The 27,680-nt window shown below is 41.4% G+C and overlaps 2 protein-coding genes across 11 annotated transcripts in view; one reads left to right on the top strand and one right to left on the bottom strand.

Annotated features, from left to right (window-relative positions):
- The window catches only part of LOC138736133 (E3 ubiquitin-protein ligase TRIM9), a 37,824-nt gene extending 33,302 nt beyond the window's left edge, over positions 1–4,522 (bottom strand). For all 10 annotated transcript variants that reach the window (XM_069885104.1, XM_069885101.1, XM_069885096.1 and 7 more), the window contains exon 1: positions 3,740–4,522. In XM_069885104.1, the coding sequence (XP_069741205.1) occupies positions 3,740–4,522 (783 nt within the window). The remainder of the gene's footprint in view (positions 1–3,739) is intronic.
- A 9,943-nt stretch (positions 4,523–14,465) lies between these two features.
- On the top strand, positions 14,466–26,054 carry fam89a (family with sequence similarity 89 member A). The gene is made up of 2 exons (XM_069885105.1): positions 14,466–14,888; positions 23,493–26,054. Exons 1-2 carry the CDS (start codon positions 14,550–14,552, stop codon positions 23,769–23,771), a joined length of 618 nt encoding a protein of 205 aa, XP_069741206.1. The 5' UTR covers positions 14,466–14,549; the 3' UTR covers positions 23,772–26,054.
- Positions 26,055–27,680: the final 1,626 nt, after the last annotated feature.

A 27,680-nucleotide genomic window follows, 5' to 3' on the forward strand; every position in this document is an offset into this window, starting at 1 on the left:
AGTCATCCGGCTTACTGATTCAAAGAATATTGGAAGAAAACACTCATAATTGATTAAGCTTTTGAAAAAAAACGATTTAAAATGTTTATTTATGGAATGCAAGAAAAAGATAATTATTGACTTAAATAAACCCTCAATGAGATCTCACATGACTATCAGGGTGCATATTAGAGGAAAAATATTAGTGTTCAGGAAAGGTCTGTCACCAATTCACCAGAATGTTATTTGATAGAGAGAAATAAAAATATAAGGAAAAAAATTGAAAACTCAAATTACAGGATAATGTAAATATTTTTCACATTGACAAATCAAACTGATTTGTCAAATCAAATCAAACTAGTTCTGTGGGAAAAAAAGAAGGGGCTAGATTAAATGCAAGATATTTTAGAACCAGGAAAAACAGCTTCACAGACCATGAAATTGACTTCACGGATTACTGGCTGAGGAGCAAACTAGGTCACCATTCAAGATTAAAATGGATAGCAGATGAAGGAAAAGTGATTGAGCAGATAAAGGATCAAGCAACAGGATTGTGATTAGAACTATTTGTCCACATGGAAGGTTAGCAGAGACACAAAAGCTCCGATTTCTACATTGTAAACTTTTTTATATTTCAATGCATGCACTGTCCAAATTGTCTGTTGCATTATCTAGACAACAATGACTATTTTAAAAGGAATTCTGCAGCTGTCAAGTGCGTTTTTCTATCCTAAGAGAACTACACAAAGGACCTGTACAAATTCTCAATCATCTGAATGTTATGATTTGTCAGATACAAAGATCTCCTGATTTAGGATACTAATCAAGAATAAGAAAATTAATCTTTTCCACTGAGGCCTCTTAATGACAAATGAAAGGCCCAGACTTTGATTTGTGGTGATTCCAAGTTCTGTAGAGTCCTGTTACTTTGTATTAAATCCAAAACTCTCCACAAATTATTGTCTGTGACCTACATCATCTTAAAACCCACCTGGCCATATGTAACCTTAAGCTCTTAACTATCCTCTAAAATGGCCCAGTACTCAATCACATATTGAGGATAAATTTGTAGACTTGTCAAGTAACTCCGATATTCCCAATATTTGTATATTCAGGCACACTTCATTATGATCTCAGAATTAATCATATCTGCTAACAAGGCAGGTCCAGAGTAGTACAGTGGTACATGATCAAGAGTGAGTGACTCTTGAAAAATGAAGTTGGATGGTCCCAGAATAAAGTGGCATCCACCAAGACAGATATGAGGAGGAGTTCCTTTTTTCAGAGGATTGGAACTCCTTGCCAGAGAGCAATGTGAAGGCAAAATACGTTGGTGACCTTAAGAGTGAGAAATGAACAGATTCAAGGGTAATGGGTAACATGTAGGAAGTTGGACAAGCAATGTCAGATCAGCAACAATCCTATGCAATGGTAGAATGTGGTCAAGGCTGAATGATGATCTACTCTTGATTCTACTTCCAAAAGATAGCAGATCAGGCAACTGATAAATTTACTTAACCACAGTACTCACTAATCTATCTGTTGAAGGTGAGTCTATTTACCATATAGGTAAGAGATCAATCCTTGTTCAAGGAAGAGTAGGAATGAAATGCCAGGAACAGGAAACTATCTGAAAATGAAGTACCAACCTGAAAAGAAAGAGATATAGGTGCCAGAAGACTTGCATCACCAAGTTCAGGAACAGCTGCTACCCCTCCACCATCAGACTCCTCAACAACAAACTCAATCAGGGATTCATTTAAGGAGACTCGTACTTGTTCACTTTTTAAAAATTATCTCTGTACTGCACAGTGTGTTTACATTTGTTATTTATTTTCATGTATACGTTGTGTACAGTGTTTTTACACTATCTGGTAATTCTGCCTCGCCCTCAGGAAAAAGAATCTCGAATTGTATGTGATGTCATGTATGTACTCTGATAATAAATCTGAAATCTGAATGTTGAATCTAGAAAAAAAAGCTTCAACAAAGAATTGAATGCATTCTAAAGAGGAAAGCAGCATGCCATAAAGCAAAGTGATCCTAAAATAGAAGCAAAGCTCTGCATGCTCTCTTGAACAGTGATGGACATTCAGACAGGAGGAGGTGACTCCAAAACCATTCCCATTCTCAGAACTGGAGGGGCCCAATGGGTGAGTGCTGAAGAAATGACTGAAACACTCACAAGCTCGTTGTTCAGCTTCAAGTGTTGAACAAATGACCCAGCTCAGCTTCCTCCTGAGATCTCCTGCAGAAAACCCTATCTCCAGCCAATTTGTTTCGCTCCACATGCTATTAAGAACCAGCTGAGAGCATTGCATACAGCACAGAAAATGGGTGAATTGTCTCTAGTCAAGCTGCTCCAACAATTTACAACTCAACATTCAGGTACATTTCATAGATCCTGTTTAAAAATAAAATCAGGACAAATGCAGGCCAATGACAGGCAGTCAGGCTAATGACTACCCAGTCTATTCTCAATCTGAAAAGTCATGACAGCTATCATTTATAGTGCTAATAAGCAGCATATCACCACCAATAATATTTAATGGTGACCAGCACCATCAGAACAGAATATCAACAGTAAGGTAAGATAGGACATCAACCTAGCATCTGAATGAATTTGGCATCAAGCAACCCTGGTAAAACTAATGTTAATGAGGATCACAGGAAAACATTTCTAACTGGAACCATACAATGTGGTTATAGGACATGTCCTGCCCCAGGACATGTTCAACGTCTCCATTAAGCTTTTCTTTCCATCATGGAAATGATATTCAAAATGCAACATAACAATGTTGTTGTACTGACAGAATGCTCACCTGAATGAGAAGGTCCAAATTCACTTAACATATTGAAAATTTGCATTTCTGAGCTCAGCAGTTGCAGTAACTGATAAACACAAAAACTGCAGATGCTGGAATCTTGAACAAACAATGAGCTACTGGAGTGACTCAGATCAGGCAATTCCTCACTGATCCACCTTTGATAGATGAGGATGAATCCTTCTCAAAATCAGAATGGTTAGAGATCTCAGCACCAGTTCTGAAGAACTGATATCTCATATCTTTACGTTTTGAAACCTACTGACCCTACCTTTATCTTGAAAGAGGTGAAACTTTATTTGTAATGCAGATTGGCTTTGACAGCAAATGCTTTGAGTAAGCCAAAGAGAATCTCTTCACCAGTTAATGTTTCTGTGATGAGATCTCAAGTGAGTCCCTGTCTTAGGGGAAGAAGGCAACAGACAGAAATGACCAGACTGTGTTCCAAATCTAAGGTTAAACCGAATTGACCAGTTAAAGCTTCATTGTGTTTGATCAAGAATCATGAACAAGTCAGCAGTGATTTGAACCTGGGAGGCATTCTTTTGAATTAATTCACTATGTTCCCAAAATATCACAGACAACGCAGTGCCAATTTTGATAAACCCAGCCCAAATACAAACCATGGTCTTAGGCACTCTGATATCAAACAATTCGTGGCCCACAGTTAAGATCAACTAAGCTGAGCAGCTTTGTTCAAACTTTTGCAACTGAGAGATAATGACTTCATAACTGATTACCAACCTAGAAAGAAATTAGATTTATTGAATTGCTCCATTATTCATGTTCTAACCATCTGTTAAATGTAAAGTTTTTTTTAAATCTAACCTTTGTTCTCCCCTGTGGAATGTCTCAGCCAGCTTCCCTAACACCACTAACCCCTCCCGGTGTGGAAGGGTCCTCTCACAGCACATCCCTCTCTCAACAGCTCGTACCTTATGCTGCTTCCACATGGCTCCGAGTGCCTTCACTTCGTGCTTGCTGTGCTTGCCTTCCTCCAGGCACTGATAGCACACGGGAATCTTACAGTTGGCGCAGTACATGCTGTGGTTCTCCAATTCGTGCTCGGTGCAAGTGGAGATCTTGCGAGGCGCTGGCTTGCCGGCCACGCGTGCCTGTGCGGGCGGCAGGAGCCGGTGCTTGGCCAGGGGCCCGCGGGCCGGGTGGCAGCGGCGCTGGCACGGCTCGCAGTAGAAGATGTCGCACTGCTCGCACACGACGGCCGCCTCCTGAGGGCTGCGCTCGCACAGCTGGCAGCGGGCTGCCACGGCGCGGCTCTGCTGGTAGCGGCCGACGATGGCCTCGAGCAGGCGGTTCCTGGCGAAGCCGCGGAGGCCACGCTCCTCCAGCATCGCGCTGCGGTGGCACTGCGGGCACGTCAGGCTGGAGTGGCGGAGCGGCGGCGGCGGCGCCGGCGGGAAGACCCTCACTCCGTTCGGCGACTTCTGGTTGGGGACGAACGGCGCGAAGCCGGTGTACGAGCCGTAACCGCTGTCCGCCTCGCTGTACACGCTCATCTTGTCTGCGTCCAGGTAGTCGTAGTCGGAGGCAGAGGCCGACGGCCGCCCCTGAGGCGACGGCGGCTCGGCCTCTGGGGTCTGTACCAGGATGGTGCGCGCACACGGCAGGCACACATTATGCGAGCAGGGCAAGATGATGGGGTCGCGGTAGAATGAGCCGCAGACTGGGCACTTGAGCTCGTCTTCCATGTCAGCCATGCGGCGGTGCGGAACAGTGCAGCTTCCAGCCACTGGACAGCACCAGGAGAGGGGGACAGCGCCACCGCGCACGGCGCATGTGCGCTCTCCAGCACGCATGCCACCGCCGCACACGCCGCATGGGCGCTGTTCAGCAGCGTGAGGGAAGAGGGCAAGAACCCTCGCACTGCATGTCGGGCTTTGTAGTCCCCTAGCTGGACGAGGGCGATCTCGGCAACTATCTCAATAAGCCACCCACCAACTCCCACAAGTCCACCGCTTCCCACCCTGTCTCCTGCACCTGCACCCACGATGAGGAATTCCATGTCAGATCATCCTTTTTTTGACTATTTTACTTCAACGTTATGGGCAGGTTTGACCACCGGCGCAAGTCCTCCTCATCCTTCCAAGCAGAGGAGATAATTCAGTTTATATAAATTCTGTAGGTTATTGTCAACCCTTATCCCCTTTTGTGGCCACTTAAATTTACTTTCCCACTGATATTCTTTATAGTCCCCTTTTGTTAATGGCATTATTTCACTCTTATCATAAATGATTTTGCATCCCAACATTTTCCCATATCTTCCAAAGTGGTTTGCAACTTGGCCAATGACCCTGCTGGTTCGTCAAGTATATCATCACATCATCAGCAAATAAATTAATTTTGTGTTCTTCCTAGCCCACTCTAAGTCCCTTAACACCTGGATCCTACCGGGTGGCTTCCACCAGTAGTTCAATAGTCAATATGACTAGAGCTGGGGACAGCAGACAACCTTGTCTTCTGGACCTGGTTAGTGGGAAGACTGGAGATGTTTGCACATTGGTAACTATTTTGGCCCTAGGCTTATGATACAATGCCTTGATCTAATTTATGAATGGCTGCCCTAACCCAAACTTTTCCAGCACTTTTATGAAGAAATTCCACTCCAACCTGTAAAAGCCTTGCGTGCATCCAGAGCCATGGCTACGCTCAAGTCTGGACCAAATATATTAAGTAATCTACTTATGTTGTCTGCCATTGCCTTTTCCGTACAAACCCTGGCTGATCTGGATTTGTTAACTTTGGCTATTATCTTATAGTCCATATTCAGAAGCAAAATAGGCCCATAAGATTATGGTTTCAATGGATCACTGTCCTTTTTGGGAATCACTGCAATTATTGCTATTGAAAAAGACTTCAGGAGAGTATGGGTCTCAGCCACCTGGTCCACCACCTCCATGAGTAGACGCATCAAGAGATCCTTAAACTCTCTGTAAAATTCAGGGGGGAACCCATCCTGTCCCAGAGATTTATTAGCTTGTAGTGAGCTCAGTGTTTTTTTCTATTTCTCCCACAGAAAAGTGAGTATGTAATCCTTCCTGTTCCTCTGAGTCCAACTTTAACAATTCCAATTTAGGCGAGAATTCATCCATTTTTTAGAGCCATGCATTGATTCAGATTTATACTCTTCCATATAAAATTGTATGAAATCCTGCCTGCCCAATTTTGAATCACATTAGTTTTTCTCGAGGTTTCCTCTGCCTTCAATTACTAAGACAAGACTTTATGGGCTCTCTCCCCCAGCTCGCAATATTGCTTTTTCTATTTTATATGTTTGCATCGTGTTGTACCTGAGCTTTTTGTTTGTAAATTTTCTATGCTTTTCCTCTGAGCCTGACTTTTGGTACTCCTTTTCCAATTGAATTATCTCTTGTTTCAATTCATTAACTTCCCTCATGTATTCTTTCTTAATACCTTTGGTGTATCCAATTATCTGACCTCTCAAGTAAGCTTTTTTAGCATATCCCATATCACAGATTTGTTGACAGTAGAGGTACAGTTTGTCTCGCAGAACATTTCTATCTGAGCTCTGATATGACTACGGAACTCCAATTTTCCCAACAGCCACAAATTAAGGTGCCACCTATATGTTGTAGTTTGTTTCTCCAGCATGATAATAGTTAGAGTCAAGGGTGAATGATCTGATAACAGCCTCACCATGTACTTGATTTCAATAATCCTACCCTCTAACTGGGCCAAACCAAAAACAAATCAATCCTCATGTAGGAGTCATGTTGTTTTGAGTAGAAGTAGTAGTCCTTCTCTCTCGGATGCCATCGCCTCCAGGCGTCCACCAAATTTAGCTTCTTCATGAAGGTCAGGGTTGTTTTTGCTGCCCTGGTCCTTGTTACATTATTCACTGACTTGTCCAAGCAAAAGTTGAAATCCCCTCCAATCAAGATGTTTTCCTGCCCTTCTGCCAAATTTTAAGAAATATTTTGTACAAATTTTTCATTGTCAAAATTAGGGGTGTATATATTCATGAGTGTCCAGGATTCCAAGTATAATTGACAGTGTACCATTATGAATCTTCCCTCTTGGTCTATGACTGTGTCTTCCACTGTCACTTGAACATTTTTCCTATTAGATAGTTACTCCCCTAGCTTTGGAATTAAAGGAGAACGCTATCATGTATCCCACCCAACCCCTTTTTAATTTTTGATGTTCCTGACCAGGGGTGTAATGCTGCATGAGATTACAGAAGCATTGTCCAGCACCTCATGGTGCAGCTCCTGACACTTCCTTGTCACTGTTTTTAGTGAGCTTCTGCACCTAAAAAATTAGCACTGCATCACTGTTCCTAACTTGTGAGATGGGTCTTTTGTTAAGAAGCCACATCTATTTGCATTTTTTAACATGTGCCAAGACTCACTTCCTCTTCACTGTACCATTTAAACCATTGACATTGAAACTTAAAAATTTGATTGTTTCATCCATCATCCCAGAGCTTCTCCCTTAGGTTCTCTCCCCCAACCTTTCATCCAAGACATTTGTCATTCACCCAGACCATATTATGTGACTCTTTGACCCAATCAACCATATTAAAAATAAACTCTGGAAAAACTAAGACACGAGATAAAAAGAAAAAATAGACAACCCCTACCCACCCTCCCTGCACAGTCAACTATCCCCTCCCTGGCACCAACCTGCAAAGCTTTGGGGCCAATACCTCAACATTCTGGAACATGTTCATTGTACCCATCTACCCATCTTGCAGCCCCCCTGACCACCCCAGAGCTCCCAACAAACTTATGTTTAACTTTAGCATTAATAACAAGCAACGTACAACAATAATTTATGTCATATCTACAATATTTACAACCATTAACTTTCTCCCTGGTGGCTTTTTTCAAGGTTCATCCTGGGCAGCAATTGAGGAATTTATATACCTCTTTCCTTCTTTGGCCTCTGTAAAAAAACTTTTTCCCCACTCCCCCTGGACAACATCACTTTAAGGGTCGCCTGATGGAGCAATGTAAAATTAATTCCCTTTTGTTTCAGAAGCTTCTTGACTGGGTCGAATCTGTTGTGCCTTTTTAGTAGCACTGTACTGATGACCGAGTGAAAAAGGACTTTTTCCCCATCAAACTCTGCCAGGTCTCCTCTCTTCGTCATGCCAAGAGCCACTGTGTGATGAATCCACTCCCTATCCTCGTACTTCAGAAGTCTGATCAGGACAGAGCGAGGTGTCTAACCCAGACACAGCCATGGGAGGAGGGATTGCTAGGCCCTTTCTATTTGGAGGTTCCCCCGCAATCCTTGCCCCAATACCCCAGGGATCCATGCCCTGAAGAACACCACTGGGTCCTTCCCCTCCTTCATCCCTACGATCTTTAATTATTTCTCTGGCTAAAATTTTCCTGTATGTCCAATATTTCCCACATCCTATCTATATCTTTTACCCAGGCATCCCTGTCATTTTCTATTCTCCCTACCCTCTCCTCCACCTCCTCGAATCTCTCCACTTCAGCCATCCTCCCAGACAAATCCTTGATAGTCTTCCTAATATCTCCCATCCTCACTGACAATTCTTTTTATTCTATTTTCTGAGGCCTCTACCACAGCTTCCATCAAGTCTCTTATGGAGAGCTCCGAGCCCTTCCTCTCCCCTCGATCTGTACTCTTTCTCCTCCTTGCCTGATATCAGGCCACTGCACCAGTCAACTCCTCCTTGCCATCTGTGTCATTCCCCGACACCTCTGATATGGGGTCTGACTTGCACATACTGCCGGCATGTCCCTCCCTCAGCCCTCAGGGCTCAACCTGCGCCACAGGCAGTGTCGTACCCGCAGCTCTGTTTGTGCCACTCCCCAATGCCTCTGACGTGGGCTGGGATCGCCTGGCATGCCGTTCGTGCTGCTCGCGGGTCAGCGTCACTCCCACGGCACTACCCATGCTCTTCTGCCAGCTCATCTGCACTGGGTCAGGACTGCCTGCACTTCCCTCCAGTCCTCCAACACCCTCAGCGTTCACATACTAACGACGCGCCACTCTGCCGCTCACAGGACTCACCTCCTGCTGCGGGCAGAGTCCCACCTGCGGGACTACCTGTGTTTTTTCCTGGACTTGTCAATGACCGGTTCCCATCAGCAACACCATCTCGGCTGTCTCTCACTAGCCCTGGTGAGTTGTCTGCCCTTGAACAGGCCCCGCCATCTTTTCCACCACAAGGATCCCACTCCTACTTGTTGCAGGACATCGGGGTTAACAATTCCTTTAGAGTAGGTTTTTTTCTTTCCTCTCCATTTCTTTCTAACCTATTACCATTTCTGTTACTTTTTATGTTTGTTTTTGTTACTTTCTTAGTTTTCCTGGCTGTATTTATCTGCTTTTACTTTTGCTTTCCCTGGAGCTCTGATTCCTGCATCTACTCTCTCCTCTGCATCACATGATCCCCCTCCGAATGTCCTCCTTGTTCAAAGTGGCTTTCCCTCCACTACCATTAACTCACTCGCATATCCTCCATCACCCGCAAATCTGCCCTGGTCACCTCCGCCCCTGCACGCAACAAGAACAGAATTCTTCTTGTCCTCACCTACTTTAGTGACAACTATCCACTAAAGCCACTTGGAGGCTGTGAGGCTCTTTATTCATGACGTGTTTCAATTATTTCCAATACAAGTCCAGATGTACTTAAACCCTTTATTTTAAACGCATAAAACTTGTAGCCATCTTCTTTAACATTCCATGAAATGTCTATAAATAACGTTCTATGATAACGATCCACAATAACGAACATCTGCTTAAACGCTCAATTGTAATGCACTGTGAAAATGTCAACAAAAAATATGTGAGCTTCACTTGCCCATGCTCATATAGCCACCGGCATGTTCAGGGCACTCGAACCATACTGAATTCACGCCCTTAATTATCGCCCATGCACCAGCCAGCACTCAGTACATCAAACCCACCACACATGTTCCAACCAGTCCCAGAATGCCAAACACATAGCCGGCACTCGTGCATGCACACAAGAAGATGCTGCGCCCAGCCAACAAATCCTGAGATGCCGCCAAACAAGTAAGTAGACACGAAATGCACATTTTAGCTCTTACACCTACCACCCCAGCAGTCTCCGCGTCCAACACATTCTCCTATAAATCTAAATTTCAGTTGAATTATCCAATAGTGGTTTCATTGGATGCCGAAAAGGCTTTTGATAGAGTGGAATGGAAGTTTCTGTTCAAAGTACTTGAGAAATTTAGTTTTGGTTCTTCATTTATTGGATTGATAAAGGCTTTATATAATAGCCCGAAGGCTAGAATTGCTGTTAATGGCCAAATTTCAGAATCTTTTAGTTTGACAAGATCTACTAGTCAAGGATGTCCGTTGTCCCCTGCTTTATTTGCTATAGTTATTGAACCTTTAGCACAATTAATACGTCAAAATGAAAATGTTAAAGGTATGAGAGTTCTGAATGAGAAATACAAGATTAATTTATTTGCTGATGATGTTTTATTATATTTGGTGGATCCGGATACTTCTTTACCTGCAATTCAAGAATGTTTAGAAATTTATGGCCAATTATCTGGTTATAAAGTAAATTGGGCTAAAAGTGAAATTTTGCCAATTTGTAAAGATGATTATTCAGTGTATAAAAATATTACAAATTTGAAATCAACACATTCTCCTCTGCCATTTCCACCATCTACTATATGGTCCCACCACTAGACACATATTCCCTTCCCTTTTCATCTCCGCCTTCTGCAGGGACTGATTTCTCCATAACTCCCTTGTCCACTCTTCCCTCCCCACCAATCGTCCTCTGATCTATCCTTTTTCTGCCTTTGCTGATTTTTCCTCGAAGAAGGGCTCAGGCCTGAAATGTCATCAATATATCTTTGTCTTCTATAGATGCTGGAAAGAAAAACCAGCTGAGTTCCTTCAGCATTTTGGTGTGTTTACTACAATCACAGCACCTGCAGCATCTATTGTGTTTATCTCAACTATCTCTTCCACACAGGGTCAATTCTTTCCAGTCTTCGTTTATTATCACAAACTTACATATACAGCACAATTGATGTGTATATTTATAAATACAATTCGAAGTGTATATGCTGTGTACAGTTTTTTTTTGCACTATCAATAAGAGGTAATTCTGCCTCGTCTGCAGAAAAAAGAATCTTGAAGTTGTATGTGATGTCATGTATACACTCTTGACAATAAATCCAAAATCTGAATCCTACTTCACTTCATTCGAATCTGGAGTCCAGCTGCAAGCTTTAATTGAGCAAGACATTCAGTTCCCAATTTGGGTCAGGTTTTAAAACTAAGTTTGTCACAAAACTGAAATAGCATGAAACCTAGAATCAGTCAAACCCTGGTTTAATAGCATTCCTCCCGTAATTGCCAAGGGTTGCAATTATTACAGGGACAAACTTCATAAATCTGCACATTTAGGATACTTTTACTGTTATCGTCGGTTACATGCAGTGCTACTGAAATTGGATATTGTGTCATTGAATCTGCTGTTCCCAATCACTGATTGAAGACGCAATACATTGACCTCAGATTGTTGTGCAGTCATGCAATTTGATACAATAATTAATGGTGTAACTTAAAAATCTTAACCCTCTTGAGTTCGTCCTCATTAATTTTCGTGCAACTTGGGTAGGATATAATATATCAATTTTCATCAATACTGAATATAAATAAAAATAATAATTGAGGTAATGCCATCAGAAAAATTATTAACCACTGATATAATCCACTCTATCCCAAAATATTTATCATGCAGTGGTCTCGATAATCTGCTTCACAGGAACACAATTCCTGGCATTGAGCATCATTGGGAATACTAATGTGATTCAGATTTTTTTTGTCAGCGTTCGATAGAGAGTTTTACTGCAAGAGGCTGCAGACAAAGGGTCTTAAAACAGCTAACTCAAAAAAAATCAGTTGTTGAGAAGAACCATGGGTAATTCAGGCAGAATTATACCCTGTCAGCAAAAGAACCTTCCCTGCCTTACATCTGGTTTTAATTCATACTTGAACATCCAGGCTTGTCGAGGATTAATGAAGATGTTTGTTAGCTGACCTTACAGAATTGCTCACTGTGAAGATTCTTTATTTAGCTTTGTATGCTTGTGATTTACAGCTAGATAATCTTCACAGAAAGAGTTGGGTGACAAAAACCTTATGTGGCCTTTCCCATTCCCGGCGCTTACAACCTTGTATAGTTTATGAGAAAATCTGTCTTTCTCGAGGAGATGTGTTGCCAAATAAAGTGATCCCTACACAATTCATCGCTTCATATGGCCAGCCAGCTTGTCAACTCACTTTACACCTATGACTGTATGGCTTGGTACAACAATATTTGTATACCTTTAGCATTTCCTGGAGTCAACAATCAGCTCCTTAGTTTGGTGACATTGAGTGCAAGGTTGTTGTTGGTGCACCATTCAGCCAAGTTTTCAATCTCCATTCTGTATGTTGACTCATCCCCTTCCTTTATACAACCCACTACCTTGTTGTCGTTGATAAATTTGTAGATGGTGCTATTGTTGTACCAAGCCATACAGTTGTAGGTGTAAAGTGAGTTGAGCAGGAGGCTAAGAACACAGCCCTGTGGTGCTCTGGTACTGATGGAGATTGTGGAGGAGTTCTTTCTAAACTTCACTGATTGTGGTCTGGAGGCGAGAAAATCCATGGTCCAATTACACAGTAGGGTGTTAACTCCCAGGACTTGGAGTTTGCTGATCGGTTTTGAGGGGACGATGGTGTTAAATGCCGAACTGTACATCCTAATGTATGTATCTTTGCTGTCCAGGTGTTCCAGGGCTTTGTGCAAGGGCAGTGAGATAGCAACAGCCATACACAAGAGGTGTATGATAGGCAAACTGGTATGTTTCACCAGTAAAACACAGGATTCTGTTGACACTGTGGTTAAGTGAAAAAACACACAAATGCTGGCAAAACTCAGCAGGTCAAACAGTGCTTGTATGTAGCAAAGGTGAAGATACATCACCAACATTTCAGGCTTGAGCCCTTCATCAAGGTATGTATCACTGCTCAGACAGGAGCTGATCTGCTTCATCACCAGCCTTTCAAAACATTTAATCACTCTTGATGTAAGTGCTACTAGTCGATAGTCATTAAGGCAGGTTACTACAGTCTTCTTGGGCCCTGTTTGAAACAGGTGGGTACGAGGCCCTGCTGGGTGAGATATTGAAGATATCCATGAATACTTTGGTAAGTTGGTCAACACAGATTTTTAATACTCGGCCAGGTACTCCATCCGGGCTGGATGCTTTCCTCTGATTGACTCTCCTGAAGTCAGGACGCACATCATCCTCAGATCCTCACAAGTAAAACTAAGGGGAGGCCTTATAGAGAAATTTAAAACATAGTTTTGAAAGATAGATGCATGGGGGGAGCTCCCATTATGCTACCCATGGTCGATTCAAGATACACCTGAAACTTGAACACTTACCCCTAATCATAAAATACACCAGAACTCCAAAAAGACCTGTCTGTACTACTGAAATTGCCACTATTTCCCCCCCATCCCAAGTTCAATTTTGTTTCTTAGCATCTAACTGAAGATATGCAACCAGCCGATGCAGGATTTCTCTGGACCATGACACACATACATAATTCACAGCACATAATAATTACATATGAACATAAAATGTAATATAAAATAAATATGTATACATGTTTCAGAATAATTTACTTCTTTTCATTAATTAGAGAACGAAGCTCACAGTAAACTGTTGATCTTGCACTACTGTAACAGTTAATATTTATTAGTTTTTTTATTATCCTCCTTCTGTACAGTCACTTAATGTATAATGTAGGAGTTTTTTTAAAGTACTGAGTTAACACTACCATGAATTCTGAATCTATTTAAAAAAATCTAGAATGTAGAAATTTAGAGCCCAGTTTAACTAAATATTTCAGCTCAGGTTACCAACAATCTATGAAGTTTTTAATAGTGGGAACATACCAGAGACCTGCTTCCATAAATAATGGGATTATCTCATGCACTATCCCACCAAGAATACTCACGTTTGTCTGTGGCCTCCTGTACAATTCCTACCAAGATCACCTGTAATTTGGAGGAGTAACATTTAATTTTCCATCTGGGCACTCTCCAGCCAGATGACATTAACATCAACTTTTCCAGTTTCCGCTAACCTGCTCTCCTTTCCACTCCCTTCCCTTCCCCCGTCTTCTTTCCCTCAGCTCTCCACCCCCTTCCCTCCCCATTCACAGAGCAATGTCCTGTTTGCTGGTGTGCCCTCCCTCCTTAAACCTCCTGCCTTTGGATCCATGCTTCTCCCCCGTCTCTCCACCCAACCTTTTTATTCGGACGCCTGTCGACATTTTTCCATACCTTGATGAAGGAGGCCTCAAGCCCGAAACGTTGGTTATGTGATTTTTTTAAATCTTAAATTATGTGCGCAGAATGAACAAACTGGCCGATTCATTCATCATATAGAGTGTTACTAAGGCACATTTATCATTTTCAGACATCCTGTGGGATTCACACTACAGTCTTAATTCCTGCGACAGCAGAGCGTTTCCCAAATGATTGACAAACATTTGGCCAATCGCGGTTGGGGGGGGGGGTGGTGAAGAAGGCGACATCCAATGAGAGGAGGGTAAAGGCGGGATTGCTTCGAGTGTTCGGTGCGTGAGCCGACTGGGTGGTGTTTCAACGGCCGTTTGTCGAAGGAGGGTGGAGTGGTGCGCGTGCGCAGAATGTGAGAGCCGCCCAGTCCCATGAGAGAGACCGTAAAGAAGGCGATGGACTTTCGCCCACTCCCTCCGAACCGCCTGGAGCTGCCCGGGGAAGTAGCCGGTATGGCCGGGAGGCGGGTGAACGGCGGGTCGGTGCCGAACACGACGTGCCTGCAGGGCTTGCCGCCTCTACCCAAGAGTCTGAGCGGCCTGCTGAACTCGAGCGGCGGCTCGTGGCGCGAGGTGGAGCGCGTGTACGCCAAGCGCTGCATGATTCAGGAGGAGCTGAGCCGGGCCCGCAGTGCGGGCAGCCGGCGCGCCCAGCAGCCCAGCAAGCCGGCCAACCTGGACGCGGCCTTGGCCCTGCTCCGCAAAGAGATGGTGAGTGCGAGGTGCACCAGGCTGCAACGTTCCCCGCGTGAGGCAGGGAGGGATACACGATAATGCACCCTGCCCTGGGGACTGTCGGGGTTCGTTGTAAAACACCCTACTCCTGCCTGGGTTTCACGGTGTCTGTGATGCACACTAAGCACTCATCCTGGGATGCACGGTTATCTGATCTGATATCCATGTTCTGGAGGAACGTGGGACTAGAATCATTGTAATATACCGAGACTCGACACTTCGGGGTAAAATGGCACCAGCATCATGCACTCTCTGGGGGGGGGGGGGGGGTGGGGGGAAGGTTGGGTTGGTGCATAGTTTGACGCTACTATGGTGGGGACTCGATATACACTGTAGTTAAATAAATTTTCTGTATATTTGTGATATTATACCTAGTACAATGAGAAGGCTTCTTCTGCAAGCAAACAGTTTTGCTGTAATGTTCATACAGCTGTATAAAGCGAAAGAGCACAAGATGTAAAGCATAGAGTTTCAATGAGGAATAAAAATCAAATGGTGTCAAGCAAGGGCAGCATGACAGTATTGATGTGGGGCTCACTAAGGATTAAACTTCATGGCTACACTGTTGGTGCATGCTTTCACATTCTTCAGTCTCCCTGATGGAAGGAGAGTGTGTCCATGGTGTGATGGGGCTGTCTTAAGCGGCAGGAAATGTAGCTGGAGTCCTTGGCGGTTAGGGAAGTTTGCGTGATATTCTGAGTTGCATTTGGCAACTTCATCTTCTGATTTTGAGTAGATTAACTTCTATAGCACGCCTGTACAAATTCTTGTGAGGTAATGGGAAAGTGCCAAACTTCCTTTTTCTTCCAAGGAAGTAGAGACACTAGTGTGCCTTGTTGACTGTCATGTCAATTTTTTGGGTCAGGTCATTGGAAATGTTTAGTCCTACGTATGTATAGCTATCTACTCTTCACTGCCATTGATGTGGTCAGGGGTGTGCACTCTGTCCCCTCTCCTGCGGTCAGCGATTATCTTTGATATTGAGAGAGGTTATCTTGGTACCATGCCAGTAGACTTTCAGTCTCCTTCCTTATTGTATATTGTCAATTTTTATGGTACCTGGCCTACTGCTGCAGTGTTGTTGAATTTAAAGGTTGGAGTGGAATGGCATTGGCTGAATAATTACAAGTATGGAGGGATTATAGTAGGGGACTGAGTACACATGGAGAAGTTGTTACCTATCTTTACTGATTGTAGTCTTGATAAAAGGTTAAATGAATAGGAGTAGCAGCTAGTTAATTCCAAAAGCAACCATTTTTCCTTTGAAAATAAACAAACTGTTTATGTGCGATCAATGTGTAGGCTGTTGGAAGACCTTGAGATCCATTGTGGGAACTGATGAGACAATCTTCAATTGATGCTTGTAAAATATTTTATAAAAACAAAGGTCTGTTGCTATTTTAAGGCCATTAAATCTAGACATTTGATGTGGAACATTCTGGTTTTTTTATCATAGTAACTACATGGGAAAGTGATTGATAAATACTCTTGTTAGTTGACCCTCATTGAAATGAGCTTCTGACTTGTGGAGAAAATGGTTTGTGGACAGTGCTCAGGAACAGCTAGTGTAATCCAGAGACTGCCTGTATACAAATACCTAAAAGCATGCAAAAAGAAAAATAAATGGCCACAAATCAGTTCCATTGACTATGTTGCAGGTGTTTTAACAGGACCAAAATCTCAGCACAATGGTTGTTTCTTGAAAGAGACCTAAAACAAGATCACTTAAAGCAGGAAAAAAAAATTTGTAATTCTTTTATCATTCCAACAAGATGTTCTATTCCTCCCGTAATTGCCAAGGGTTGCAATTATTACAGGGACAAACTTCATAAATCTGCACATTTAGGATACTTTTACTGTTATCGTCGGTTACATGCAGTGCTACTGAAATTGGATATTGTGTCATTGAATCTGCTGTTCCCAATCTGGTCACCTCATTACAGGATGTTGAACTTTTGAATAGGATGCAGAGGAGATTTACCAGACGGTTGCTTGGATTGGAGTATGAGTCTTATGAGGCAAGGTTAACAGAGCTAGGCCTTTTCTCATTTGAACAAAGAAAGATGAGAGGGGACTTGATAGAAGTCTACAAGTTTATAAGAGGCATAAATAGATTGGACAGCCAGTACACTTTTCCCAGAGTGACAGTGGGTCTGTTAGAGCTGCTATAATGGCAGCATTGCAGTTGGTGTGGACCCACGGAGACCAGGGAGACAGAGGGTCTAAGGGGTCCAACTGCCCAGTCTGACTGCTGTCAGCTCCATATAAGCTTTAAATGACCTGTTTTATTTAAAATCCCATGACTGAACCCAAGATGACGATGCCTATGAACAGCAGGCAGCCACAAGGGGTTGCAGGCTCAGGGGAAGCAGAGGACTGGCACAGGGCACTAATAGATGGGAAGATCACCTGTTTGAGAAGAGGCAGAGGAGATGAACCATGGGTCGATGACCACGGCGGCAGACTAGTGAAGGGCTCTGTGGCTGAAGGAACCACACAGGTGACAGGCTATTTGCAACTCAAGGCAAGGAACTTGTGCAGGCTGTAGGCTGCTGGAGACTGCATTCAAGGGTCTCTTGCACCAGGCTGTGGACTGCTGGAGACTGGCTCGAAATTGGCTGAAGAGGTACCAGATCTGAAGGTGCCAAGGGCAGAAAGGTTCCTAATCATATCGGAGGTTCGGATCTGGAGCTCACATTGCTAATGGTTTGGGCTGGGCTCTGTGGCCACGGAGGCTGCTGGAGTGCTGGAAGCGAATCCATGGTCACGTGGTGACTCTGGGGCAGGGGTGCACTCTCTTGCTTTTCTTTCTGTCTGAGATGTGCTTCAGGCAATTTAGAGCCATAGAACAATTACAGCACAGAAACGGGCTACTTCGGCTCCTCTGGTCTGTGCCAAACCACTTTTTCTTGCCTAGTCCCACTGACCTGCATTCAATCCATAGCCCTCCACACCTCTCTTTCCAAGTTTCCCTTAAGTTTCCGCATCTACCACTTCATCTGGAAGCTCGTTCCATGCTCTGAGTGAAGTTCCTCCTAAACTTTTCCCCTTTCACCCTTAACCCATGTTCTCTTGTTCAAATCTTACCCACCCTCAATGGATAAAACCTATCTGTTTACTCTTGTCTATCCTTCTCAATATTAAACACCTCTATTTAAATCATCCCTCATTCTTCGACTCTCCAGGGAATGAATTCCTAATCTGTTTAACCTTGTAGCTCAGTCGCTGAATCCGGGAAACATCCTAGTAAATCCCTGCACTCTATCTTATTGATATCCTTCCTGTAGTTAGGTGACCAAAACTGTACACAATACTCCACAATTGGCCTCACCAATGTCTGGTACAACTTGAACATAACATTCCCAACTCCTATACTTAGTACTTGGATTTATGAAGGCCAATATACCAAAAGCACTCTTTACAACCCTATTCACCTGTAATGCCACTTTCAGGGAATTATGTATCTGTATTCCCAGATCCCTCTGTTGTACCATTTACTGTGTATGTCCTTTCTTGGTTTGTCCTTCCAAAATGCAACACCTCACACTTGTCTGCATTAAATTCCATCTGCCATTTTTCAGCCTACTTTTCCAGCTGGTCCAGATCCCTCTTCAAGTTTTGAAAACCTCTGCTGTCCACAACACCTCCAATGTTAGTGTCATCTGCAAATTTATTAATCCAATTACCAGATCATTGATATACATGACAAACAACAATGTTCCCAGTACCAATCCCTGAGGGACACCACTAGTCTGAGAATCAATCATCTACCATTACTCTCTGCCTTCACTGTCCAGCCATTGTCAAATCCAGTTCACTATTTCACCATGAACCTTCCTGACTAATCTCCCATGTGAGCACTTGTTAAGTCCACAGCCTTTTCTTCCTCAACTTTCCTGGTAACCTCCTCGAAAAACTCTATAAATTAGTTAAACATGATCTACCACACATAAAGCCATGCTGACTATCCCGCTATCCAAATAATTATATATCTGATCTCTTGGAACACATTCCAATAATTTACCTACTACTGATATCAGGCTCACTGGCCTATAATTTCCTGGGTTAACTTTGGAGCCTTTTTGTAAACAATGGAACAATTGGAGCTGCACTCCAATACTCTGGCATCACACCCGTGGCGGACATTTTAAATATTTCTCTCAGAGCCCCTGCAATTTCTACACTAGCCTCCCTCAAAGTCCGAGAGAATATCTTTTCAGGCTGTGGCACCTCCAGGTCTGCGGGGTCTCTGCATTCGTCATCCATTTTGTGGGGCAGTCTGTGTCTCCATGCATGGGCTGCTACAATATGACACATTTTATTATAAGACAATAAATTGAATCTTTAAATACCAGAGGACATCTGTATAAGGGGAGGGAAGTTTAGAGTAGATGTTGAGTACATTTTTTTAAACACATGGGTGCCTGGCCATGGGCCAGAATGCGATTCCAGGGGTGGTAGTAGAGGCTGGTACAAAGAAACATTTAACAGATTTACGACTGGCACATGGATGCAGGAAAAAGAGGGTTATAGGTGTGAGATAGGGAAGGTTTAGATTGTTGAGTACATTTATATAGGTCGGAACAATGTTGAAGGCTGAATGTTCTGTACTGTGCTGTAATGTTCTATATTCTGTTTGGTGCCTTTCTCTACATGACCTCTTCTGCATCCTGAATGGGATACACTTCTTTTAAAAATAAATATATGGTGGATATAACTATTCTATGTTATATATTATAGCATAGAAATTTCAAACAATTCGTAATATCAATTTTGTGATGTTTTATAAGAAAAAATACCTTGTTATTCGTAGATTCGATTTATTATTTTGGCTATGTAACAAATATGTTATTGATTGTAGTGACACATTGATTGACCACTGGTGGGCATCTGCATTGGTGGAATTCTTTTCCATTTCCTCCGCATTTTGATCCCAAAAATGGATATTATCTAGCATCAGTGAGCCTTTTTCCACACATGATGATGCACAGAAGTGTATGGGTTGATAGTTTCTATTTCCATTTATACTCGACATGAATGTTTCCTTTACACAGAACCAATGTGGCTTGTAGTCCTAGTGGGACCTAATGTTTAAAGGAATATAGAACAGTATGCCCTGGCCTTCTGTTAAAGTGGAGAGAAAACTGCCTCTGTGCATCTTGCCCTGTCTCCATGGATTATATTGCTTTTTGCTCTCTTGTATACTCTTTCTCTGCATTCTATAATCTTCCTAAATGTTCAGTTCCTCTATTGGTTTTCTCTACCATCAATCCACTTTTCAAGATGAAGCCTTTATTGGTTTCATTCGTACTTAATCTCCCTCAAAAGCTTTTTTCTATTTGTGAAATCCCCCTTTTGTTAAAGCTGATGTTCTCAAGGGAAATTTTGATTGCAGGTAGGACTGTAAGTAGGAATATGTCATTAGCTCCTCAGGCTGGTTCCATCATTCAACAAGTTCAAGACTGACCTCAGGATATCAAATTTTCAAGCCTATTTCTTAAAATGAAGGCTTTGCTATTGAGCTGTGACATGATAAAACTATCATTGCTAATGAACATAGTTTGCTTTTCCATTTTTAATAGTATTCCAAGTTGTTTCTTTGCTATGCTTTAAAATTAAAACTGTTGATCTCTGGGGGAAAAAAGACCTTTGCTCCTTGCATTCTCAATAGAATGACATTTGAATATATTTAAATATACGCATACAGCACAGTAACAGGCCATTTCAGCCCACGAGTCCATGCCTCCAAATTTGCACTCCAATAACCTACACTCTCTGGTATGTTTTGAATGGTGGGAGGAAACTGGAGTCCCTGGAGAAACCCCACACAAGACACCGGTAGAACGTACAAACTCCTTACAGACAATGTGGAATTTGAATCCCTGTCGCCTATCTTTTCATACTACCTGATACCGTTGAAAATTTAATTCCCAATCATGCCCACCTTGCAACCATGTTTCTGTGATGCCACTAAATCATATGCCTAGATACTGATTTGTGCCTCAAGTTCACTAACCATGTTTCTAATACTATGGGCATTCAGATAAAGTGTCCTTATACTCATTGTCCTTTTAGAATTTAGAGATCTCTGCATCCTTTGCTTTTGGCTTTTCTGCCTTTTTTTCTCTTTCCTAACTCTATCTTTGGTCTTCCTTATTCTTTGTAGGTTCCCATCCCCCTGCCCCATTGTTTAAACCTTCCCACAACAGCCCTAGCAATCTCCCTAGTACATTGATCCTGGCCCTGCCCAGATAATAGGCCATCCATTTTGTACTGGTCCCACTGGCCCAAAAACCAGTTCCAATACCTCAAGAAACTGAAACCCTCAGTTCAAGCCACATATTAGAAACTGAAACCCTAAGTTCAAGCCACATATTCATTCTAACTATCCTGCTTTTTCTACTCTGGCTAGCTCGTGGCACTGGTAATAATCCTGAGATTATTACTTTTGAGGTTCTACTCAATTTATCTCGTAGCTTCCTTAATTTAGCTTGTAGGACTACATCCCACTTTTTTCCTATATTGTTGGTATCAATATGGACCACATTAACTGTCTCTTCACCCTCCCCTTGCTGAATGTCCTGTAGCTCCTCTGATACATCCCTAACCCATGCACCCAGGTGGCAACACATGATTCGGGGTGGCGTGGGGGTCCCTTTTGCAGCCACAGTTCATTTTATTACATGCTTGCACTTTCATTTGAGTAGGACTGTCTCTTTAAGAGAACAAATCAAGTTGCAACCCCTGCGAATTTTGGAGATTAACTATGGGCTGGGGACAGTGTGAAATCATATTTGTTACTTCTGAAGAGAGGAAGGCCCTGAAACATGGGTGCAAAGGTCATGTTACCAACATGCTAAAGTTTTACCTGGGGCCATTTTAAGGAGCCAGCGCTTGGAGAAGCATCTCTTTGAAGGGGTCTCGTGTGGTAATAGAGAAATTGTCTGATTTCTCTCTGTAAGGAGAACGATGGTCTAACCCTCTTTGAAGGGGGATTAGTGTGCCACACTGCTACCAAAAGAAGGTCATTATTTCAGCCACCCACGAATGTGTTCTGGAAGCTTTGTGAAAGCCACGCACTTCATTTCCCCTAGAAAAGGAAAAAGAGTTTTGACCTACCCACTCGTCTGAAAAGACATTTCTTTGGAAGCATCTCAAAGATTTTGCGAGTTTACAACAGTCGGTCACCCTGGTCTCTCCTACCTCATTCGTAAAGACTACTTTGCATCAATTTAAGAATTTTTATGTCAACAGTGGATTTCTGAGACTGGACTTTGAACCAACATTTCAGAATTGGGCCTGAACTGTCATGGTTTGGGATATTGACAGACGCACGCAGATGGACACCTTTGCACATGGTTGAGGGTTAAGTTTTGATAAGGTGCTATATTATTGGTGATTAATAAATTAAAATATTTTAAATATAGCATGATCTTGGCTGATTTCTGTAGCTGTTGTCTGAGTACGTAACAAAATGATACCTAAGAGGCTGAGTATATTAGAGTCTAGTGTCTTTAGTGGCTGACCTCCTATTTTTCAGTTTGCTCAATTGTTGATCAAAAAAAAATATGATTGGAGCATCTCTGACCTTAATCATCACAAGGTACATGCAGACACAGCTGATTTTGCTAATCTTTTTAAAAATTATCAACTTTTTAAAAAAGAAATTGGGTCGATGGTGCCATTCTTCGACCCCTGTTATCTGGCACCTGTACTGTGTACAATTCTAATGATGAAGAAAAGATTTGCAGTGGTCTTTTTAGAACTGGAAGGCTTGAATTACAAGGAAAGGCTGGGGCTTTTTTTGTTCCCTGGGGAGTAGGAGCACTAGTTCCTACTTGTATATACATTCATGAGGTGCAAAAAATGAGATGAATTGTCAGTCTTTTTCCCAAGGATGGGGAGTTTGAAGCTGGATGGCATAGATTTAAGGTCTCAAGAAAGATATAAAGGGGACCTGAGGGGCACCGTTATTTAAAAAAAAACACAATAGTGGGTGGTATGCAGAATAAGCTGCCAGAGGAAGTGGTAGAGGTGACTACAATTACAATCTTTAAAAGATATGATAAGTGCATGGATAGGATTGATTTGGACTTGAAGGAAAATAGGCAAAATACAGGCAAATCAAACTGGTTCAGGTAGTCATCTTGGCCAGCATGAAAATGTTGGGCTGAAGGATCTGCTTCTGTACTGTATAACTATGGGCCTTTGCATATTTAAAGTGGATAGAGACCTCAAGGAAGCTAATGGGGAAGTCTTGTGGCTTGGTCTTGTTCTGTCTGTGTTTATTCATACTTTATTCCCAGTTCTGGGAATACAGTGGAAAGGTCTGAAATTTTATTTCCGACCATTCCTCCTTCTATAACCCTTGTAGCTTTCCCTTTAGAGAAGGGGAATGGTTAGAAACTTCAAGTTGTTAGTTCACCATCCTGTTCTATATTTCCCAGTAAAACGTCTTTGCATGGATTTATTTGAATTCCATTTTTGGTATGTCAAGGTTGATCTTGCAGTTTAATTTAAGTGCAAGATGTTGCATTAATTGTTTAAAAGTTCTCTTTTTTTTTTCTGTAACCATTACAGGTTGGTCTGCGCCAGTTAGATATGTCGTTGCTGTGTCAGCTGTGGTCTCTTTATGAATCCATTCAGGAATATAAAGGAACATGCCAAGACTTAACAGCTGCAGCAAATTCTGATTGTTCATATGGATTGGAAAATGGATACTTTGATGAAGAGGAAGAATATTTCCAAGAAACTGTTGAAAATGGGAAAGATGACAACTTGGAGACAAACCTTGCCGTGCCTAAAACTCTCAATTCCCGAGACCAGTGGATGCAGGATTCTTTTCATATTACCATCTAGGATGTTCTGCAACTTTGACCTTCACACTGTTTCTGACATGATACTGTTGTAGATTTTGAAACCAGTTAGAGTGAGGGTCAGTGTTATTTGGGAAGAAGATGGAGTGGATGGTGGAAAGAGAAAGTTTAGTGACTGGATTTCATTTAGCTAAATCACTTGAGCTGTCATTTATAGCCACTGCACATTCATGTCATGATCAGTTGTGAAGATAGGTCCTTGTCTTTTATTTGAAAGAAACAAATTGCTTTGAGCCAAGTACTATTTATTTGATTTTTGGCTAATGCCAAAGCACAAATTTAAGTTTGTGGTTAGGACAATACTTGCTATTTTTATTCGCGAATGTTTGGGCTGTTATTTAGCTTGTCTTTGAGTAATCAAAGTGACAAAATGGCAGGCTTGATTTTCAAGCTGGACAAATGAGAGTTTTTAGCCATAAACCATATAAAACTCTAGTTACCATTATTAAGGGCTGAGAACTTTTTTTAAAAAAACTTAGAAAATAGTTTTCACAGGTCAATTAAACTATTCCATCTACTTGTGCTGTATTGGAATAAAAATATAAACTCTGCCATATGTAAATGCTTTGTGATGTTGATAAAGTTGTGTTGATGCAGATATGCATGCCCTTCCTATTTTAGTGATTTTGGACTAGGGGTAAACTGGAAAGTGATTAAGCTTGTAAATGTGTATTTGGAGTGTATTTGTCTAACCGTGAAGTACAAGTGTATTAAAATTAGATTTTTGTATCATGACCATTTAACTCTGGGCTATCTGCTCTGCATTAATCTGAAAAAATCAGTTTTACCTGACCTAATGATCCAAAACACTGCAAAATAGAAATAGTTGTGTGCAAGCTGGAAATTGGTCAACAGAATATAAAGCTTTTGTAAATGAGTCCCTGAGAATTTTGAAATAAGATCAAGATTGATTTTAAAAAATATTTGCTTAACTAATTGTGAATAATTAAAAAAAATTAATTATTCCTGAGGTGGTGGTGGTTGTAAAATGGAGTTGAATGTAGGATCATCTGAATTTATCAGCAATATTTTACTGTAGAATAAAATGCATCTGTGCAAAATAGGAGAAAATCAAATACCATCACTTAAATGTAGCACTGTACTTGAATTATTGCAGGAACTGACCTCTCAAGTCATTTTGATTTTTATAAACTTGTATTGTTAAGGTACTTTGGGTTTTTGAAATTTTAATCTAAAGGTTAAAACCCAGCAAGAGTATTCCAATTTCATTTAGGAAACTAGTGGCTTTTATACCAAATTGTTGTATGATAAACTAGCAACCAGGGCTACTTTAACATAGATTGAACTTTCTTAAATGTATAGAGCTCTATATTGGAAAATGCTGTTTCTTTAATTTCATAGGTTGCAAATCTGTTTTATAACTGTTCATTTTGTATCTTGAGATTTGGTATGTGAAATTTAATTCTCAATTTTAATATTTCTAATTTATAAAGTTTGGTGCAGAATTATAATTGAAAATGTTTTGTTTAGAATACTTTTTAAAATAAGGATTTTAAAAATCCAGTTCAAGAACTTTTGCACAGGACTTTTTCTGACTTTTCTTAAACTTGCATTTCAATTGCTTGATTTTGATAAATTCTCAGACTGGGCACCCATGCACAGTCATTTGAGAATATCTGATTTTTTTTTTATTTGAACATTGTAAGGGAATTTCATATCAGTTGATTATATTGACCATTAGAATGTTTTAAAAGTGATGGCACTTGTGCTCTGTTTTTGCTCTTGCTTGATGCCCAATTAACTTTTAGTTCTTGCTGCAGTTTTAAGACTTTAACTGACATATTTGGTATTTAAAAAGAAACTGCAAAATCAACAAGTCTTCCAGTTTATAATTCTGAATATGTCCATTAAAAGCAGGTCTTCTTTTATGCAGCTGGGGCATTGGTTATAAACGTGTTTTTTGTCCATTTTGTATATTTCAAATGTTAGCTCTTGGCATGTTTGGAGTGTTTTGGTTTTATGTAAAAGACTAATCTGCATGCAGTATAAAGGGCTCTAACTTGTATTAGTTTAAAAAATGAACTGAAGAAAGAACCTTGCAACATTACACCTGTTAGCAAAGAAATATAGGAATTCTGGATGCCTAGCCAGTTGTTGAATGCACACATTATAAGTGCATTTTAAAATGTTACTGTGATTTTTTAAAAACTCATTTTTTTCAGGATGCATTGACCAAATACAGAAACCATGTTGAAAAATGAATGTTTTGCCTAAAAGATAATAAACCTAAACTGCTAACAAATTATTTGCTTTTAGCTCAAGTATTTTGTGTGTATGTGCATTTCTTGCATATTTTGACATAGATGAGAGAATGGTAGTGGAAGTATATCGGAGATGCAGCTTAATTTGCCAATAAAGGGTGAGTCATCCAAGCCTGTATCCTTTCACAACATCATGTAGTCTGAGCATCTAGGCTCTCTGGGAGTGAGGCCAGCAGTGTCTTTCCAGTAATGCATTATAGTTGGATAGAGCAAATTAATCAGAATGTTCCTCACTTTCCTATAAAGGACCTGCAGTCTCTCTCCCAATTCTTCTGACCATGGCTGTAGATCTATAAGTTTCGATGGTCCAGAATAGAGCAATAAGGTCTGCAACGGGGTGAAGGTGCAGGCCAGAGCAGTCTCGCCCCTTATTCCTGCAGATTTTCAGCAAGCCCCTGCACCTGAACTGCAGTAGGCCAATGTTGTTGGGTCTAAAATTCCAACATTTAGACCCAGGGACGATGAAGCACTTGTGACTTTGCAAGTTGGAATGCAATGCAGCTTAGAGGAAATCTGTCAATAGTGATGCTGCCATATTCTGTTACTCCTGACCTTAGTGATACAGGTCATAGGTTTTAAGAGGTGCTCTCAGAATAGTCTGTGATGACATTGCATTTTGTAAATGTACAGTTTGTAAATTTCAAAGATTTGCAACCTTTTGAATAAGGAAATTTCTTCTCCTCTCAGTCCTGCATGGTGTAACATTTCATCTGTGACTGATTTGTGGTTATAGTCTCTTCTAGCCAAGTATCTTCCTTACCTTCATCTTGTCAAGTCCTATAAAATTTCAGTAAGATCACATCTTATTTTTAAACTCTAGAATACAGTGTAAGTCTGTTTAAAACCTCTATGCCAAACCTACAATCCCAAGAGTTAGTCTCGTGAAGCTTTACTGTATTCCCTTCGTATATTTTTTTTGTAAGGCCAGAAACCTAAGGTGTCTCACCAAGCCATTTTATGATTGCAGTATGATGTCACTCGTACTTAAATCTCAGAATAAAGGCCTACCTAATAGCTTGCTTCACCTCCATGTTGGCTGTTTTTTTTTTAATTGACAAAAGGACACTAACTACTTTTGAACATCAACATTTTCCACTGTCAGTATTTTTTTTAAACTCAGTTTTTGTACACTGTATTGAATGACCTTGCATTTCTCCAAAATATTTCATCTGCTGTCAATATCCCTGACTTCTCTCTAGTCAAGCCCATCAACTTTTGTCATCTGTAGACTTGGAACTAAGGCAATGTGTTGCCATAAACAAACCCTTGATATTGGTTGTCAATAACTAGGATTCAAGCACTGATTCCAGTCAGTTTGGTTTTTCAAAGGGAAACTGGAACAGAAATTGAGGGAAAATTAGTTATTATTTACAATGGCTTTATCCTACATGCACTTTCATGGAGTTGAGTAAAATGATATCCTTGTCAATAGGTCACTATGGTTCATGCAGGGAGTTGAACTGGTATCACATAGCTGGTCTCTTCACACTGCATAGGATACTTATAGTTGCACTTGCTAAATTCCCTTTTCCCTCTAATGGGGTCACCTAGCATTGCCCCTCCACCTTCTGTGCCTATGTGCATGGTGGTAGTTTAAAGAGTAAATATGC

Source organism: Narcine bancroftii, chromosome 6, assembly GCF_036971445.1.
Source record: "Narcine bancroftii isolate sNarBan1 chromosome 6, sNarBan1.hap1, whole genome shotgun sequence".
Classification (NCBI taxonomy): Eukaryota; Metazoa; Chordata; class Chondrichthyes; order Torpediniformes; family Narcinidae; genus Narcine; species Narcine bancroftii.